Source organism: Thunnus thynnus, chromosome 20, assembly GCF_963924715.1.
Source record: "Thunnus thynnus chromosome 20, fThuThy2.1, whole genome shotgun sequence".
NCBI classification, from domain to species: Eukaryota; Metazoa; Chordata; class Actinopteri; order Scombriformes; family Scombridae; genus Thunnus; species Thunnus thynnus.
Window position 1 is genome coordinate 16,719,572 of NC_089536.1, and position 20,370 is coordinate 16,739,941.

The following is a 20,370-nucleotide window of genomic DNA, read 5'->3' on the forward strand; positions in this document are numbered from 1 at the left end:
TATAATCAGATAAACTGTTTCCAAATATGTGAACTAACCCATCCTCAATTTAGCTCTGCAACACTGTGCCATTCAAGGTTGGATGGCCTTAAAAACACCTTCAAGGCAATTATGAATGTGCTCTGATATGTGATCAATAAAAATAGAAGCACTGGAGTAATCTGGTGGCCAGTAACTTCATGTTGTTGCATGTCACTTCCCATCTCTCTCTCTTCATTCCCTGCCATATCTCTGTTGTCACCTATTACCTAATAAAGTTAGCCAACAGAAGAGAGAAGAAAGAAGACAGCTGTGACATACTATATGAGTAATCAATTGAGTGATCATCCACCAATATTATTACCATTTTTGATGTTGATGAACTTAGACAGACAAGAGGGGGGTGTATTTTCTTCTAACTGATTACAGATTCATTTGGCCATTATTTACCATCAGTGAGCTTGAACTGAACCTCCACCAGCATCCACTTCCAGCTCACTGGATTACAACTAATTCACCGAGCGGCTCTGTAGCCTTGGGTGGCATCGTCGTGGCTGTACAATTTATTAGCTAATCGGCAAGACAGTGCCAGATTCTGCTGCTCATGAATATGAAGGCAGAATGAGAACCAGAACTTTCATTAGAGTGCTTCAGCTCTCTCGCTCTCTCTCCGTCCTCAGAACACACATAGAGTTCAAATGGGAACTCCCAAGCGCTTCCAGCTGGCAACACTTTGGGATAATGATGCTGGATTCCACACAAATGAAGGGTCTAAATACCACCAGAGAGGTACCTGAACCCCCTCCTCAATTCACATACATGTATTTAAAAACACACACTCAGACTCAAGCAATCTTTTTTTTTTTCCTCTGTGGGTCAATCACATATGCACTAACACACAAAAGCTGAAAAGCCAATTTCCCACCATCATCCTGGACAGTCGCTGCTGTCAAATGTAAGCAGCTATCCCAAAAATAATCCTACAGCAAGTCAACAGTACACCCCCCCACCACCCCTCCACACACACAAACACACACATACACACATACACACACACACACGTACACACTGAGGCCGGCACACATCCTGTGAGTCTTCAGGAGTGGAGATTGGGTTACTGCAGATTCCTAGCTGCGGCCTCGAGGTATCCTCATTTAAAAACTCTCTGTGGTTGAGTCATCAGTGTGAGCTGGGAAGAGACCACCTTCAGTGGTGCGATGTCAAAATGATGGATGAGACAATAATACTGGCAGAAGAGCTATTGATAGCTCTCTTTCCTTAATGTTGACATGTTGATACCGCACACCCCAAGCAATGGACGTGTGTGTGTGTGTGACAGAGAGAAGCATAGAGAGACTCTAGGCCTGCACACACACATACACACACACACATGCACAGCACAAGGACATGCTGGTATTATACCCATTAATATCTCTTCCGTTCCCACTCAGGCCCTGGGTCTTTGAAGTGGAGTGGCAGCTGAGCCCTGAGCAAGTGAGTGTGTGAGAGGATGTATACAATAACGCCAACATGCCGTCTTGACTCGAAGATGAGTCGGCAGAGGGAAAGTAAACAGGCGGGGTTCCCTGAGCGGCTGTCGTTATAAACAGGGGGTGTGCTGAGAGGGGCTCAGGCTGTTTATTTTTACATGGGACCTCAATGTCGTTTGAAGTGCCCTCACTGCTCTCTCCCTTTTTCTTTCTCTAAGTTGACCTCCTTTTCCCATTTTCCCCCTAACCCCACCATCACCTTCCCCTCCTATAACCCCACCTCTACAACCACCCACCCATCCTCTCTGGGGTTCTCGCCAGCAGCAGCTAATTATCAGTCGGTTGGGTTCCACCGTGCTCCTGTGTTTGGCCCACTTTACCTCTGACTGTAAAGGCATATGGATGTGAAGTGTGTTTCTGTACAGTGACACAGAGTTTCTGTGGTGAACTTGAAGGGCATCAGCAGGAGCCTGCAGACTAGTGAAGGTACTCTCACTGTGGGAGAAATGTCAGGTGTATGGCTGAACGCTTGAATTATAATCACTTGTCCCATCAGCTGAGCTGTGTATGAGTAGTAATATTAAGCATATATGTACCAATTTAGGTGACAGCATCCACTTTAAAAAATAAAATGTATCAAATTACTACTTTTAGTGTGAGCTTGACTTTTGCACTTGTTCATAAGATATAATGATACCATTTACTAATAAGGCATCTCTTATAAGGCTTTTATAAGTAGTAACCACTGGTTTAGCAAATGTAATTATTTACTACAGATCTGTTATTGGCCATTAATAAAAACAGGTTTAGGGTTGCTGGAGTGTCTGGAGCACCATCCATATATATAACAATGTATTCACATTCACAACTAATGGTTTTATGGACTGTAATTAAAGGATGGGTTCACAGTTTTTCAAGTATGTCCTAAAACAACAATGAGGTACCCAAATGAACATTGACACATGTTTTTCTCACTATAATAATTTATCCTGTTCATACTGACCATTATGAGATCCCTTCATAATGCACTTTAAACATGAGTGATGGGGGACAAAATCCACAGCCCTCCTTCCTCGCAAAAAAATGTATTTAAAAGTTTATTTTAAGTGGATGTCTTTCAAAGTTATTGTCTTTTTGGTACCAAATTCCATCATTTAGGATCCTTCCACGGCAGCTGAACAGGAAAACACTGTCCGTCAAGACACAAAGAGAGACTTTTATACTCATAAGACTGTAATTGTGGAAGGTATCCACTTTGTTTGACTAACTCTGCTAGCTGAAGCCTCATGTTATCTTCAGATAAACTTTTAAATACATTTTTGCTCAAAATAAGGACTGTGGATTTTGTCTTCCATAACTTACATTGTAAATGCATTTGGAGGGGATCTAATGGTCAGTATAAACAGGTTGAATGATTACAGCAAGCAACACCTGTTTCAATGTTCATATTGGCACCTGACTATTGTTGTAAGACAGACTTGAAAAGTTGTGAACCTGTCCTTTAATGTCTTATTTACATGTATCATTGCAGATGACTTTTGCTGATGGCTTATTAGAAAATGTAAAACCCATTAATGTTCATTAATGGTTTACAAATATTCATAAATGGCAAACGTAAGCCCTATGACAATAAAGCTATAGGAAGATGTTGGGTAGGAGCTTTAAACATTGCTGTAGCTGCAAGCAGAAAACTTTTGCCAGACTTAGTGAAGACATGTGTTCTCCAACCAGATTATCTGTGAGGGTCAGCTCAAGATGTAACCATGCACCGACTGACTTGCTGAATAAACGCAAAAAGTACAGATCAAATGCATAGTATTAGCAAGAGTCATTGATGAATAACATTTTAATGTCAAGTAATCATTATAATTATAATACTGAGTAATAACATTCCCTGAACATCAAGAGAACTGCATGGTGTGTGTAACGCTCTGATCAATTTGTCTCCAAATGGACAAGCTAATTGTTCCTAACATATGAGATGTAACAGGCTGGTTGAACAGCATGACAGTGGTGTTAGCAGAGGTTTCCCAGTGCATGGTTAAAACCCACAAAACATTCGGTTAAATTTCACTCAAGACTCCAAAGCTTCTAAAGATGCCAATTATGTTAAGCTGAATGTTGGAGAAATGTGTATAAAATTATCCATTTGATCTAATGGTTCAGCCATAAATGATGTCATCTTGTGTTTTAATATGTCACCCAATATAAGCAACATACAGTTTCAATGAAGCGTTGGAGCAAGCAGGTGCACTGACAGTGTGGAAATGTTTTTATAGTTGTTTTAATGTTTTAGAAGCTACTAAAGGAGACACTTAAGAGAAAAATCTTGTTTCAAGAGGATAAAGTGAATTTTGACATCAGTAGGACTGTGTGATCTCTTCAGTTAGCACCAGTCCTTCACACCTTCACATGCTCATGAAGATTGTTTGTACTTTTGGGTCAAAAAAGGCTCACAGCTTGAACTTTGATCAATATTTGACCATTGACTCATCAAACACAGGTGTAACTAATCACATCAATTATGGCTGCATTCCATTTAGATGTTTTAGCGCTGGGGCTCTTGTACTGCGCATGCTAATTGGATGCCATTTGTTATTAGGTCAAATAAATAGAACAGGGGTATAATTAATGTTATTAGTTACACCTGTGATTTCCCTGCAATAACAAGTCAAAATGTCTCCTGTGAGGAAGGTTTATGGTCTGAAATCGCTTTAAAAATAACTTTGCCTGATTGTTTCTCGTTATTTTAATGACAACGTCAAGAAATCTGGCACCAAAGAGCGTAAAGTATAATATTTCTACTAAACTGTGTGGGTGGATGCAAGGTCAGTAGTCTGACTGAGGTTTACAAGTACTTCGCCACGAGAGGGCGTCCTTCCCCCACTGAAAACAAGGTAGGGGGTTTCCCTCTGGACAAGGTAAGCATCTCCCCTTGCGCCCAACAGCAGGGGTGCCAAAAAATGAAGCGAGGACAAAGCCGGAGGCTGACATTTTCTCCAGGGTGTCCGCCGCAGGGAACCCAGCGTTGAGAGCCCCGGGCTTTGAACAGACAGACCACTGAGGCTTGTTGTGCAGACAAAATCAGAAGACTGATCCAAGTGCAACAACTCTAAAGGATCGAGGAGCTCCCCGCTTGAATCCCATCTGACAGCGAGTGAGTGTGTTGCCTGTTGTTAGTCTTGCTTTCTTTCATTCTGTCTTTAACGCAGTCTAATCTCTCCCACTTGTAATTGGAGAGATAATCTACCTAGATTAGTGCCTGCCCAGCGGAGCTCCTTTATTTCACAAAAATGCGTCAAAATGGGCCTTGTGCGGGTAAAATCTATGGACATGAACTATACTGTTGTAAATAGATAAAGTGTGTCAACGCTAGAAACAAAATCAGTGTGGAGGATATCTTACAGCTTAATATTTCAGTGTGTTGTCCTGTTTCTGAACAAAAGGTTTACTGTAGTTTTTCGATTCCAAAACACTCAGTTGGACTAAATTTTATTGAAAACCTGCTGCTTGTTTCAGTTTCTGTGTTTACTGGCCTGCTCTCTAAAAACAAATCAAAATCCCAGTTTAAACTCAAACTGTGTAATTGAAAACTACAGGACAGCAAATAATAAGAAAATGTCGTCATCCCACACTCGGGGGGGATTTTTTTTTAGAAATAAAGACCAAGGAGCATCAAGGAAAAAAATAAAAAGACAACAGAATAATGAAGATTCATTGTTCAGTTAATTTAGACTCCTGTTAAGCCGATGAAAATGTTATTTTAGGGTTTGATTCACGTGAGAAAATGATCAAGAATGGGAGGAGAAAAAAACGACTTGGAATGAAGGATTGACTTAATTTAGCATGGATAAATAAAAGAGAATAAAGTAATTGGACATGAGGCCAGAGGAGCAAAAGGAGTAATAACAATAAATACAGGCTGATGGCAGATACATAAATGTGTGGAGATGGGAAGTTTCTTTGGGGAAACATTTATCAAGTTTTCACGTCTAAAAAATGTATAAAGTGTAATTCCTTGCATACGGCACAGTGAGTCTTTAGTCGTGCACTTGCTCGTCATTTATCTTGCCTCGACTTTGATTCAAGTTAATTGGTTTTTGGCCAATTTTTGGTGAGGTGATCCGTCGTGTTTGAACCCATTAAGTTTAATTTTCTTCATTAATTAGAAGGCTATTGGCTGCAGGTGTGTTCTGGTGTAGGCTGAGCACGCACGCACACACACATACACACACACACGCACGCACACACACTGGGTTGAGGTTAATTATCCACGGTTTTGAACACATTTAAATGGTCTTTGTTTTAGATGAATGGTTGGAATAAAGGCACAAAAGCGCAGCTCGGTCCCGAGCCGGGCCGAGCCGGGCCGGGCTGTTCCCCCCAGAGGATGGTACAGTAAATACAAGAGGAATGTTGATCAGCTTACAGCGGAGCCAGGAGGTGCTCGGGATTTGATCAGCCGTGATGCTCGAATAATGAGCCGCCAATATGCAGGCTGCACCTGCAATAACACACAGAGCAACATGCGTGCTGCTGTCGCCTATAAATTAACAGGGATTTTAAAACGGACGTCCTTGCTGTTCTGCTGGGCTGATTTTACAAATGTAACATGTGTTTCTCTATACACATTAAAAATTAATAGTTCTAGTGCTCGGGGGTGAGATCATTTGAAAGTTTTTAACAGCCAAACTAAATCGCACTCTCAATAACACATCAGTGCCTCGAACATAAGTCACCACTTCTGTTCTTTAATCACTTTGTGATGGTGATAGATGTCAGTATTAATATAATGAATGGGCCTACTACTGTCTACAATTGAAGCAGCTGCAATTCCAAAGTCGCTGTAAACCAGTGATCTCTCCTGTGCGCCTTTACGCACTCTCCCTTAGATCAGCTATATAAATGTGTCCATCATACTGATCATGACCCGCTATGCTCATCGGCTGTTGCGCCTTAAGCACCAGAAGAAGGGTATAAGCCGTATGAATGCAGTTAATTAGTTAATGTACTGTCATGACCGAGGGTGCAGGGCCACAGTTTCTGTGCCAAAACGAACATCTCTCTCTCTCTCTCTCTCTCTCTCTCTCTCTCTCTCTCTCTCTCTCTCTCTCTCTACACACACGTACAATAGACCATCCTCATGACGCAATGACGGGCCAATGCAGTGATATATTTAATTTAATGCTACTTTTGTTACAATATATGAATAAAACCATCACAAAATCCACATTTTTGGTGCCTTGAAGCGCTGGCGTTCGGTAATAAATCCAACATGTGTTGCACTATTATAAGGATTAATAAGTTATTACAATCTGCATCTGATTCTTGTTTCTGTGGGCCCCGGAGCCCCGCTATACTCTGTTTCAACAGGTTCAACGTTGTGTTCTCATTACGACCTCCATATGGCTGCCTGTGAATACAGCGAGCCATGGGGCATTTAGAGCGAGCAGCACAGTAACAATCAGTCCGTAAAGCGGCGGAGGTATTTGTTGTAAAAGTGAGACCAGTTGTGTTGTTTGAGGGAAAAAAAAAAAAATCTTGAAGCAAGTGGTAGTTTGGTTAAGTGTTTATTTTCGTTTGCGCGTTATTTTGGCTACACAGCTAAATTATACGCATCACCAAATTACAGGTAAAATAAAACTTAAGTTAACAAAACACAGTGGGCTATTGGAATATTTGGATCTCTCTCTCTCTCTCTCTCTCTCTCTCTCTCTCTCTCTCGCTCGCTCTCTCTCTCTCTCCCTCTCTCGCGCGCACACATGGTTGGGAAAATCTGGGTTTGATTTTAATGGGGAGTAGCCTACCCCGGGCTCGCTTTACAACCTATGGATGTACTGGACGATTTTCAGTTGGTTTGAGCTCCGGGCGCAGATGAGTGCAGTGGGTCCACCTCCTCTCTGTTGACTATGTCGCATGTGTTTCTCTTGTCCTTTTAATATTTTAAAGCGGCGAGTGTGAGAAAGAAGAGACACTTTTGCGTTCGGAGAGGACCATTTTCTGACGGAAGAGAACCTAAAAGCTAGTTGGTGTGGATCTCTCTCTGTGGACGCCTTTTAAATTTAAAGACAGCGGCAGTCACGACTTGACACTGCGGGGTAAGTTTATTATGTGCCGTGTCACTGTGCCTGTTTATTTCATATTCAGCGTGTTCGTGTTTATGTGGAGAGCAGATTTCAATTTTACGCACCACTTATTTCCTTAGAAAAGAAATGAGTGACTCACAGTGCTCGCACTGACGGGGTGCCCATTACCTGTCATTTGTTTTAAATGAAGGCAATGACTGTCATTACTTGATTATAGGCTGAGCTCGTGTGACTGTATAAGTGGGTGTTTGGGTCGCTGAATCGCCGGGGCGCGCTGGATCAGAGCGGTGGACACCGCAGACAGGTGTCAGCCTCCTCGGTTTACAACTGGCCCGTGGGTTGCAGCAAAAAAAAAGTGAGAAAAACAGCCCGCGCAGAGGATTTAATACGAGGTACAAGAGGTGCGCTATACGGAGTCAGTGAGCTTTAATAGCGAGGTGGACTCAGAGCCAAGAGCGGATGCCAAAGCAAGCAGCGCGCTTCTCGGTTCCCGTCTTCCTCGGCACTGCCCTCGCCAAGTCTCCCAATGCGTTTGTCACTTCTAATATTTTCCCTACTCGCTTTGACGCTGCCGCATTCATATTGAAAAACATTTGTGCGCAAAAAAAATCAGGATGGCATATTTTTGTCTGCTATTAATGAGCCACAATAACTTTCGGAAACAACAACATTCCAAATCCAGACATAAACACGATTCTTTGTTTATTAAAGGTTAAAATCTTACTGAATTCTTTAAAGCAACTCTTGCTTTGAAGAAAAATGTCAAGTCAAGCATCATCAAGTTGCGTCTATTCTGTGTTTTTTTTTTTTTTTTTTTCGGAGGAATAAAGTGAGGAGAAGCTTGATTTGATACTGAAGCCCATTGTGGGCAAGGTGTGACAGGAAACAATAGCCTGCACAATAATGATGAGCTCCACCCTCCCCAAGCTCATCTAGTCTGCTCTCAAGAAGCAACAAGCCTGGAACTGAAAGCGAGAGTCCCATACAGATTGCTTATCTTATCTGCTTCAATAGACTTAAAGTATGCCCCTATTGCACACTGAAACAGTGTCAGCCACTTGACCTACTTCTCACTCTCACCGCAAATGACTGGAATCAAGTCAAGGAAGAAGGCCTCTGAATCCTCACTGCTCACTGATGTCAGAGAGAATGTTGAGGCATCAAGTGTAAACTCGGGGGGGTAATGTTTGAGTTGAAGCGAGGTGCTGCTCATCTGGACAGCGGCCATCACTTCCCTGTTTTTGCAAATTAATCATCATCATTTAATTGCATCACACCATGCTTCCATCAATAACAGAGCGAGGGGAGGTAGAGCCAGGAGCAGCTGAAGGCACATGATGTGGAAGCTAATCCAAAGCAACATAGTGCAGATTTTATTCACTGCTGCAAGTGTGTGTGTGTGTGTGTGTGTGTGTGTGTGCGTGCTTGTATGGGGTATTTATGAACCCCAGAGAAAGGCGGGTGGATTGAGATGGAGAAAGCTGCAGTAACATAAGCATATCATTTTCTTTTGCTTTGAAAAGCAGGATTCCTCAGGACTCTTGGCTCCCTCCACCTGAGCAAGTAAAGTCAACACATCCAATATATTTTTCTTTTATGGCTTCAACAGTTTGACATGGCAAAGTAATGCTAGATCTCTCTTTCTGTCAGTCCCTCCTTTTCTGTTTGTTCTGGGTGTAACCACCCGTTCCCTTCTTGAGTCAAGCTTTTGTCATTTTTACCAAAACGACATGAGCCGTTTTTTATTTTTAATAAAATTAGAGCTGCTCAGTCGTGACCACGCTGGTTGATTTTACGCAATCGGAACGATCACCTTTTTATATTACAGCTGTTTGTAACAAGCTTCCACATTTAGCTCTGGCACCTGATCACACATAGCAAAGTTTCCTTGAATGGCAGGTTAATATTGTGGAATTCCATGTGTAGAAAATTCCATGTTCTCCACAAGTTCCATGTTCTTTCCCTCCTGGATCAGTTCCGGCACAAATTTATATTTAGACCAGTAGATGGTTGACTTTTGACTGAGAATGAAGTCAAAAGTGGCAGTATGTTTTCTCTTTTGAGTGACAAATTGGGTGTGTGTGTGTGTGTGTGTGTGTGTGTGTGTGCGCTTACCTTTCTTGTTGAAATACCTGTCATTCGTCAGCGTGACACCCAAGATGTCTCTCGCTGTGGGAAGAGGATCCAAGGGCAAAGATTCACATGCTTCATCCTGCCACTCCCCGCTCCCTGCTACGCCTGCATGTGTCAGCCACACATTTCCTCCAGATGCAGGGGGATATATATATATATATATATATGTGTGTGTGTGTGAGGTCTGCATGCCCACCTAGTACCTATCAGAATCTGACTTGAACGCACTCAGTAGACATCCTTTGTGTTGATAGCGAACTGTGAGTTGTCAGGCGTGATGGGCTGAAAGCTGATTTCTCCAAAGGAACTGGGTTTATTTGCACTTGTTTACACACTGACAGTGGATTGGGTGTGTGTTTCCCCTCCCTGTGTATGCTAGCTGCTAGCTCACTTCTACTCATCTCACTGACATAAAGTTGAACAAGCTCTTGGCTTGCATGGTAACATGATAACGTCAGTCAAGCCAAAAGTCAGACATTTAAGTTCTTTCCCCTGTTAACCGGGAGGCTGTTGACCTCTGACCTTTAGGCAAAGATCACCCAGAGCGCTGTAAGATTGTTGTTGCAGGAGAGAGGAGAGAGAGCGGAGGTGGAGATGGGAAGGAGAGGAACAAGGGATGAGGGGAAAGGGTGGTGTCTGATGAGTCACGAGCTTTGGCATCCTTTACGATGTGTCCTCATGTGTGAGTGAGGGCACACGTTGTGAATACAACTACAACAGCGCATGTGTTAGTCTGTCAACAATGTCTGTGCTTAAGTGTAATGTACGCAACTGTGTGAGTATTCCAGGCACTTAATAAAATGATTTGTGGTTTTTTTTCCCCCTGCGAGTTCAAAGCAGGTCCTTGCTTTTGGCTGTGGGGTAGAGGTTGCTCTTGTGCAATGGAAAAAAAAAGAGACTGTTTTCCTGTTAGGGGGGCTTTTTGGGAAAACCGCGGCTCTGCCTACCGCAGCCAGCCTTCAAAAGGCTTTGAAAGAGTGCTCACCTCTCCACTCCTTAAACCCTTCCATCCCTCTAAATGAGCTACTTCCTCTCATATTCAGGAACACCTCACCTGCCCTTCCCCAACCACCACCATCCAACCACACCGCTCCAAAGCTGCGGTCAGGGTTATGCTCAAGTCCATGGGAAATGTTCAATAAGGGAGCCCTTAGTCCACCCACACATACTCAAAACACTTAAAGAACTTCAACGTGCTAGCATTTCTCGCATGTCTTTATCATCTGTTACCCCGCTGCACGGCCTTTATCCAGTGACAAACTTTAAGAGGGAATCGCAGGGTTGTGGGTGTCATCCCTTTCTCAGGCGCATCTTGAGAACACATGTAGAGGAAATATTTCTTGTATTTGAAAGCAGATCATAGCTTGATAAAGGAGGCTATAAATGTTTGAACTCTTGTCCATTCACTCCCTCATCTGTCAGTCCATCACTCTGTCAGTTAAAAATCCAAGACAAAGTACACGTTTTTCCTCCCTCACTTACAAGCTCACAGGTATATTTTGAACTTAAACAGTTATTGACGACTCAAGCCTTCCTCAGTTGTTCTGAACCCCTGCTTTGATTTTTAGCAGAGAAACCAGTGTGTTGTGCCACAACATGGCTTGCTATTACTTTTGGCGACACCCCAATATAATTTATTAATCCTCAGATGTGATTCAAATCAAATGGATTCTTGGATGCGTATTGTGTTCTGGTTTTAGTTTCAGAAATGCATCATTACACAGTTGCAAACCCTGCTGCTCTTCTTTGTGGTGTTATTTAACTTTAATATCCACATTTGTTATTGATTTGGTCTTTTATTATATTTGGTTTTTATTAAAAAATAAATGTGATTTTTTTTTTCAGGTTTTTATGTTAAAATGGGTGAAAACTGGAAAAAAACCTCATTAATATAAAAATTTGAGTGAAAATCTGGTTACATCTACGAAGTACCATTTGTAGTCAAATCACCTTCATAGTTTAGCCATTTATTGTTTTTTTATATGGAGCTTTGGCTTACTCTCAACATCATATTTTTCCCTCCATTTTTCCGTTCACTTTTTATTACTAGAAGCCCTTTTGGAGCTATGCTCAAGTTACACTTTCTTATTGCAGCACAAAACAAAACAACGTTTGGACGTGTGGACAAAATATCCATGTGAAAATGCGATCTACGCTGCCTGATCTGTTTTTGCGCAAATTAACCCTGTTTAACCCTGAAACTAGTGAGTCACTGCTGCATTCAACTTTCTGCCTGCTCATGTCCTTTACCCTCCCTACGCCTCCCGTTTTCTCACAAAAAAACACTGACCTCACAGAACACTTCATTAACAGAAAAATACACCACAACTTGTCCTATCAGCGTTTCTCGCCTGCTTTTGTACTGAAGTGTACAGTGTATGTGCATAAATACAGAGAGCGGTAGCTTAGCACAACTTCCTGTCAAAGTCTGTGAGAACTAGCCTGACCTCATATTTCACCTCGCGCTGTCTGTCTTCTCTCCTCCTGTTCAGTTCTGGATCAGGTTCTGTTGATTTTAAGAACTGCTGTCGGACTGCGGGCCAGCCGTGTGGGCCAGGCCACAGAAGCTGCCGCATTCCTCTGCTGGGCGTTCTGTCTTTTTCCCTGCAGCGTCTCTTTCTGTCAGATGCAGAGGTGGAAAGGGATAGATAGGGGGAATTATTTAACGGATACTCTTTGGATCCTCCTGCTTTGTGTTTTAGCTTCACAGTGCATGAGAACCTGAGGCATGTTATCAGATTGTTAACAGATAGCAACGAGTTGAGGTGTGGCCACAAATTCAGGTGCAGCAGTTTTCTCTTGCTAGAGAGTTGATGGTGAACAGTTTCAAGGGTTGGAATTAGACTCAAGAAGAAAAAAAACAGTGGCAAATTTCCTTCCTTCCTACAAACAGACACACATACACACACACACACAACCCTTGAGCAGACATAAGCAGGCTTTAAAAATTTGTCAGTGATCTCTCTGCTAATGACGCCCTCAGCTGTGAGAGTTGACCCCCTCCTGCCCTCGGTCCTCCCTGCTCCTCCCCTCCTCCTCCCCAATCCCTAATGAATGCCAGTGAGGAACTCCGAGCGCCCTCCACCCCCACACCCACCACCCCGCCCACCCACACACACACACACACACACACACGCACGCACGCACACACGCTTACACAAACAGAAGGATCGTCGTCACCACTGCGGAGACGGCCATCATGAAGTCACCAATATCTGACCCCTGTTAGCTGAGGCCTGTCAGTCATGTTGATTTATGTGGACAGGTTTATTTACCTATCGTGTGTGTGTGTGTGTGTGTGTGTGTGTGTGTGAGAGCTAAGTATGGTATTAGTGCTGAACTGATTAGTTCATTAATTGATTAGTTGATCAACAGAAAATTGACAATCAAATAATAGTTTAAATTATTTATCAAGCAAAATTGATTCAATTTTATATAATTGTAAATGACACAAATTAATTATATGGGTTGGGACACATCTGGGTTTGCATCCCAGATGTGATTCCTGAGTAAGATGCACAAGTGTTTTATAGCATCAAAAACAACATCAAACCATGTGCAATCTGGATTTCTAAGGTTGTTGCTGCTCTCACTGTTCTTTTATATTCATACAATGAATCTTTCTATAGTGATAATGAGAATGGAGGTGGCCCTGTTGTTAGCCTATTAAAAAGTCCTCCATGGTTCTGGGCAGCCACTAATAACCCCACCAGGGATTACTGTACAGCAGGCTGGAGGGACAGCAGGGCACCAGTTTGGGCCTCAGCTTGCTGTCATCTGTGAGAAGCAACCCAGAAGACCTCCATTCACCCCCAGTCTGAGTGGGGCCGCCACGCCAACAACTAGAGCAGCGTGAAAGGCTCCCACTTGGGATACAAAGTGGCTCAGCTGTCCCTCTCCTATCCTCACCTCCCCCGGCGCCCTCCTCTACACCCAAGCCAAATAAAGCCTCTCAGCGACTTCTGTTTTCCTAATCTGTGAACTCTGACAGAGGCGCCCACGCTTGAAAGAGAGACAACTCAACATGGGATGATCTCCCGGTGACAGGGAGAAGCTGAAAAAACGTTTCCCGGAATGTCTCCGCTGAAACCTCCAGACCACCCTGCCATCTTCCTGTTCCTGTCTTTCTCTCTCTCGCTGCCTGTTTTTTCTGCCTCTCTCTTTCACTCCCACTGTTCCTCACCCACATCTTTTTAATCTCATTCCCCTTCTTTTGCCCTCCATCATCTATATTCTCTAATTGGGCTGTCACTGGTTGATTAAAACCATTGAATATGTTCCAATTGCTAAATGGCCTGTGTGGTCTTTGTGGCAAAGCACACCTTCTTATGCAGGGTGCTTCCACTTAAAAAGTCCCATATTTTTTCATCCATTCACATAATGTACCTGTAATACTAATGGGCAAATTATTTAACACTGCACTCGCTTACCCACCGGGGATTGTAGCACGCTGGCACAAGTACATTTTCCTTGTCATTAATCCACACAGGAATGTTGCAGTGATGAATTGGCAATGCAGTTTGTATTTGTCACTGCACTCCAAGCAGCCATTCACTTTGAAATGGCTTAGCTGCCACAGGAACAGTTCGTCTTTTAACATACCAGATGGTGGTAGGTTTGTGTGCTGCAGGGTCACATCAAACTTTAAAGGCACAATCTGTGATCCAAATGTAAACAAAAGGGTAGCCAATATGCTAAAAATTCAAACTTAGATTTTAAGCTGTTGGATTAATTAACACATCTTTTAATGCATGAATGTTAACCTTGCATTAAAGCTTGTTCTGTTTAATGCAAGGAGTTTAAAAGATCAATACCATTCCCATGGTCTGAATGGTAAATATCAATCTACCGCCACCAGCAGGTTAGCTTAGCTTAGCCTACATACCTGAAACAGGGGCAAACGGCTAGTTCACAAAGTGCTATGCTAAGCTAACCAGCTGCTGGTGGTAGCTTCACATTTATTTAACTCTTGTCAAGAAAGCAAACAGGCGTATTTTCCAAAATGTAAGACTATTCCTTTATTGTTTCCTGAAAGAACAAAATATTTGTTCACATCAGCTATGTAAATAAATGTGGTTCTAAAACGCTCTTCTTCGTAGTTTCCTGAAAATGTTTTTTTTTTCTTGTGTGGTATTCATTGTCTTCTTCAGAAAGACAAGAGACATGGGCCGCAGCTGTTGCTACTTCAACCACATTTAATGAAAGACAATGTCTGCCCCCACTGAGGGAAACTTGTGGTTTGTTAAACACACTGTCAATGCTGAAAGCAGAGGATTTTCTTGCTGAAACAGATTCTTAGTATTTCAAAGGTCAGCCAGCTACACCACTGTGCTGACATCCTGGCAAAGCTTACAAATCCAGAAAGATTTTGTGGAGCTGGCTCACATTTTGCAGTTTTTACAGTGATATAGAATAAGTCATAAGTTTTTAATAAAGACCAGATTTTTCTCCAGAGTGTAGTGTTGTTGAACTGTCTTAGAGAACTGTTAACACTTACTGCAAGGCTAGCATCTATTTCAGAGGGTTACAGAATGGAATTAAACAGCCTTGTCACTGTTCTCTCTCTGTTTAACCTACACGCTCATCTGCCAGACACGCCTGACAGCACCAGACCCTGGAAGAATCTCCCAGCAGGCCCGGCAGCACACGGACCGCTCCATATTTAGTCATTCCAAGTCCAGACACAGACCAATGCAGTCTTCCACCTTAATCTGTCTCCCCTCTGTTTCTCCCTCCATCTCTCCCTCTCTCATTTTTTATGTCCTTCCCTCCACTCCCTCCCTGCATCTCTGTCACTTTCCCTCTCTCTCCTACTGCTACTTCATCTCTGTCCTCACTCGCCCTCCCTCGAGCCATTTCTGCTTTATCACTGTCGTGCCCCTCACTGTTTCTCTCCCCCTCATACAGTATGTCCCTCTTTTAACTCTTAACTACTTTTTTTCCCTTCCTTGTGCCTGTTTGTCCTCTTTTCTAATCTCTTGTGTATGTCAAGTGCCTGGTTTTCGCTTTTAAAAACTTTTCTAACTTCCTCGCAGTCCCTCAACAACCTTCCCATCAAATCTTCAAGTCTGAATAATTCCCTCTCCATCTTCTGCTTTCCTCCTTCACCTGTCATAATTTCCGCCCCATCGTCCTGCTCCTTCCTAACCCCCTTTTTCTCTCTCAGAGCCTCCCCGCTGCCTCATTTCTCGGATGAACATGCTGCTGACGGAAGCTGGGCCTGGATGCTAATGAGTTGCTAATTCTATCAGCCGCCTCTCCATGCCCTCCCCAGTGGGTGTCGGGCCCGCCAGCTTTACCACGGCCAGCCTTTTGATGGAGTGCCTTGGCTGATGAACTCCCGCCTGCGTGCCCACTTTAACCTCCTCGTCCTCAGACACATGTCATTGATCAATGTCCTTATCCGTCCTGGCAAGGCCCACTCATACTATAATCATTTATGAGCAGCCCCATTCCCTGCCATCCATTTTTCATATGTTAAATATTGCAATAGCAGGGGTTATTTTTTGTGTGTGTAATGTTTTCATACCCAGGTCTTCAAATGTCTTTGAGAAGATTGTATTTACATTTTGGGTGGCTACTTCAAAGTTTGCAGCGAAGGGAAATGTACATTTATCTTTCACCAAATTACCATTTATCATAAACCAAGTCTATAGTTCAAAATGAAGCAGGAAAGAAGTCTGAATTTTTAATAATGTGTAGTTAGCTACCAATTTCTATGATTGACATAAGAAGCAGTTGTACTTCCACATTTTCGTCCACACTGTCTTTCTGCTCTGTGTAATTCCTGCACACTCTTTCCTTTTCCTTTAACACCAACTCTCCGCTTGAGGAGAGGCCAAATGGACGGGTTTTAGCACTCAAGCGCAGATGAGTGGTCCTATTTACCAGGCCACTGGGCTCCTTTTTGAGGGTTGCTAGCTTTGGACCCCTCACACAAGAAAAGAACGAAACTTTTGTTTTTCCGACTCCCCTTAAATCCGTCTGTCTGCCTTCCCCGCTTGACTGAAGTGGATACAGAGACGGCCTTTTGTTCTACTAAGATGAAGAGGGATGCTGTAGTAAGAGGGAGAGTGAGGGCAGGAGGAGGTGGGTGTGATTCATTGTAATTTAATAAATACCTCGCAAAGAGGGCTGGGGTGCCTTCTCAACCCCTCAGCTGTCTGATTTGAAATGGGGCTCTTCTAGATTTGACACCCAGGGAAGTAAAAGGGGATTAGGAAGGAAAAGCCTTAGGCCATATACATCTCTTTCTCTGTCTCTTTCTTTGCCCCACAGCTTTCTCTCCCTGCGCCCCTCAATCTTTCTCTCTTTGGGACCGAGAGGCCCCTCGTCTAGCTGTGAGGGTATGAATGATGTCATCCAGGTACCTATCTTGACCCAGAGATTTAAAAAGGCTTGAATGGAGCCTCATTACTTCGGTTCTTATAATGTGGAGTATAATCCCCAAATAGCTATCACTTTTGGTGAATTTTCTGGTTCAGTGAATTAACATAATGCTGCCTTCTCCAGGGTCAGCTAAGTGTAACAATAGTGTTCCAACTGTTGATTCCCTGTCAAATTCCTGCAAAAATCAGTAGCAAGAAAAGATCATAGCTCAAGAGTTGAGCCGTGTCCTCGTATATAAAATAGTGTTTTTCACAACCACAGTTGTTTCACCTCTTAAAGCAGAGGTTTGGCTGAGTCACATGCGGTCCACTGCTTCGCAGCATCACCAGGGATTATAGGGCGACTTCTGCCATGCTGCTCAAGCATGACCAGAAGGCTTGGCCAGTTTTGACTTGAATGGAAGTACTGAATGAGAGGCCGGCATTAAAATTCAGGATGCAGTCACTTGCAGCCACTAATGTCTCTCTTTAAATGGTCACATCCTCTCTCTTGGGCCCCCGTCTGTCTTATGCTTTGACAGGCTTTTAGTCAATGAAAACATGCACTTGTAATTACACTGTACAAAGGGTCTGCCAACAAAATTTATTTCCTTTATAAGGGCAAATATAATTTAGTTTTTAAGATGTACAGAGTTCTTTTTTATACGGTAAAATTCAATCAACATTACTCTCTATTTTATATCCTATTATGGTAAAAATATGACTGCGACATTGACCTCTGTGTTTATTTTTTTAACTTGCAGGAAGGGCTCTGGTCAGCCTGAAGTGAAGGGTCACTGAGCTCAGACACTCTCCTTCCACTGACTCACATCTAAGCACATACAGAAAGTAATACTGACACGCAGACACATCTGCGCACACACACACACACGCACACACACTCCCTCTCTCTCTCATTTATACACACAGACTCATTGGTAGACACACACAAAGATTTGTCTGTGCACAAAGACACACACACACACAGATTCACACACAGGCTCTCTAAGCAGGATGAGGGAACCCTGGAGGTGCCTGCTGTGCTTGTGCCTCCTGGCATGCTCAGCCTCCACCCACAGCGCTGCCAATCCCTTTGCAGGGCAGCAGACCCCTCCGGACCCTTGCTATGACGACACAGGTGCAGCCCGCCGCTGTATCCCTGAGTTTATCAATGCTGCCTTTGGCAAGGAGGTGATGGTGTCCAGTGTCTGTGGCCGGCCTCCGTCCCGTTCTTGCAGTGTGGTGGAGCGAGGTGATGATCGGCCTTCTGTACGTACGTGCCAAATCTGTGATGCTGCTGACCCTCGCCGATCCCACCCTGCTTCCTACCTCACCGACCTCAACTCAGCTCACAACCTCACCTGCTGGCAATCGGAGAATCTTAACATCTCTCCGTACAACGTGACTCTAACCCTTTCACTGGGTAAAAAGTTTGAGATCACCTATGTCAGCTTGCAGTTCTGTTCACCACGACCTGAGTCGCTGGCCATATACAAGAGCATGGACTACGGCAAGACATGGATGCCCTACCAGTTCTACTCCTCACAGTGCCGGCGTATGTACAATCGGCCCAACAAAGCAACAATAACAAAGCAGAATGAACAGGAGGCTCTATGTACAGATGGCCATACTGACCTCTATCCACTCTCTGGAGGACTCATTGCTTTCAGTACTTTGGATGGACGGCCTTCTGGCAAAGACTTTGACAACAGCCCAGTCCTTCAGGACTGGGTGACGGTCACTGATATCCGTGTGGTCTTTAGCCGACCCCAGCTACCCCGGGAGCTGGGACTGGGGGCTGGAAGCAACAGCGGAGGGAGGGACGATGACCCCATGGCAGTGACATCAACACTGCCAACTTATTTCTATGCAGTGGGAGACTTCCAGGTGGGCGGGAGGTGCAAATGCAACGGACATGCCTCACGCTGTCTGAAAGACAAGGAAGGCAAACTGGTGTGTGACTGCAAGCACAACACAGAGGGGCCTGAATGTGACCGCTGCAAGCCCTTTCACTATGATCGACCATGGCAGAGGGCCAGTGTGCGTGAGGCCAATGAGTGTTTGCGTAAGTCTTTTCCTCTTTTCTATGTGCTTTTAAACATGTTTCAGTTAGTCTGTTGTGCAATATACTGTAGATACAGTATATCTTTGCTGTACTCCAAATATCACAGGCTGTGACTTATATTTTTGGGAAATTATATTTAGTACAAAAAAGGAACCTAACACATGTCAAGACGATGGATACAGTTCATTTTTGAAGATCACAATCTGTTCTTTGTAAAAATATCATTCAACAATCTTCACATTAATTTAAGGCCACCAAAAGGACCATACAAAAGTAATGTGTGGAAGCTCCAGTTTTTTTGCCACCCTCTTCCTCCTCAGCTCTCTTCCTTGCTTGTTATCTTTCTCACTACATTCCTAATAAGTGAATGGGATTGAGACAGAGGATTGAGCCCTATTGAACACACATCATTAAAACTGTGATCTACCTGATAAACACATCTTCATTACCAAAAAGGCAGAATAGGTCTATTTCCAATGACTTCCAAAACAACATATGAGTGTTTTCAACACCCTCTAGAGGAAGGATTGGGACCAGAAAAGCCACCCCTAGGACCATTTTATATATAGTGATGTTTTATGGTGTGACAATGCTGTGGTTATGGTCTGGTTAGGTTTAGGCACAAAACCCACTTGGTTAGTGTTACGGAAAGATCATAGTTCGGAAACCTGAGCCACTGCGATTCACGGTGTAAAACACCAGTGAAATACACTCCTTCTTGCGGGGAAAAACACATCTGAGCCACGACAACTTTTTGCCGTTTTGTCATCTTGCTAACTATTTAGCCATCCTCCTTACCCACCTCCTCCTGAAAAGGAAGTCACCTTATATTGACGTCATCTGAACTGCGTCACTTCCCCAAGTCATAATTACAACGGCCACTAGATGGTGTAAATGTAACTATAAGTTGTTTTTGCCAGCCTGAATTTTAGACCTATACTGTCGGGTTTTTTGTTGGGTTTTTTTGTGAGGACAGGCTGATTTGGTACAAATATCCCCTTCTTAGTTCAAGGAGTCCATAAAAAATATGGTAATATTTCAGTACAAGTATTGATGGATGGATTGCTTTGTTGGATAGAGTCATGACCTCAGAATGTATTGGACAGCAGTGTCAAGACAGCCCATCAAATTGAATTTACACAGGAAAAGAGAGAGGGAGGTAGAGAAGGAGAGAATTAACTACGATGACCTGTGTATGACTGTTATAAGGGTAATATAATTAATAGTGTTGCCAGAAAATACCGGATGAG

The 20,370-nt window shown here is 43.3% G+C and overlaps 1 protein-coding gene across 2 annotated transcripts in view; it reads left to right on the forward strand.

Annotated features, from left to right (window-relative positions):
* Positions 1-4,149: 4,149 nt before the first annotated feature.
* Positions 4,150-20,370, forward strand: part of ntn2 (netrin 2) — a 46,432-nt gene continuing 30,211 nt past the window's right edge. The window contains exons 1-2 of one of the 2 annotated variants that reach the window (XM_067576097.1): positions 4,150-4,626; positions 17,820-19,120. In XM_067576097.1, the coding sequence (XP_067432198.1) occupies positions 18,070-19,120 (1,051 nt within the window). In that variant the 5' untranslated portion in view covers positions 4,150-4,626; positions 17,820-18,069. Of the gene's footprint in view, positions 4,627-7,271; positions 7,568-17,819; positions 19,121-20,370 lie in introns of those variants that run through there. The other variant, XM_067576096.1, reaches the window with a different exon arrangement.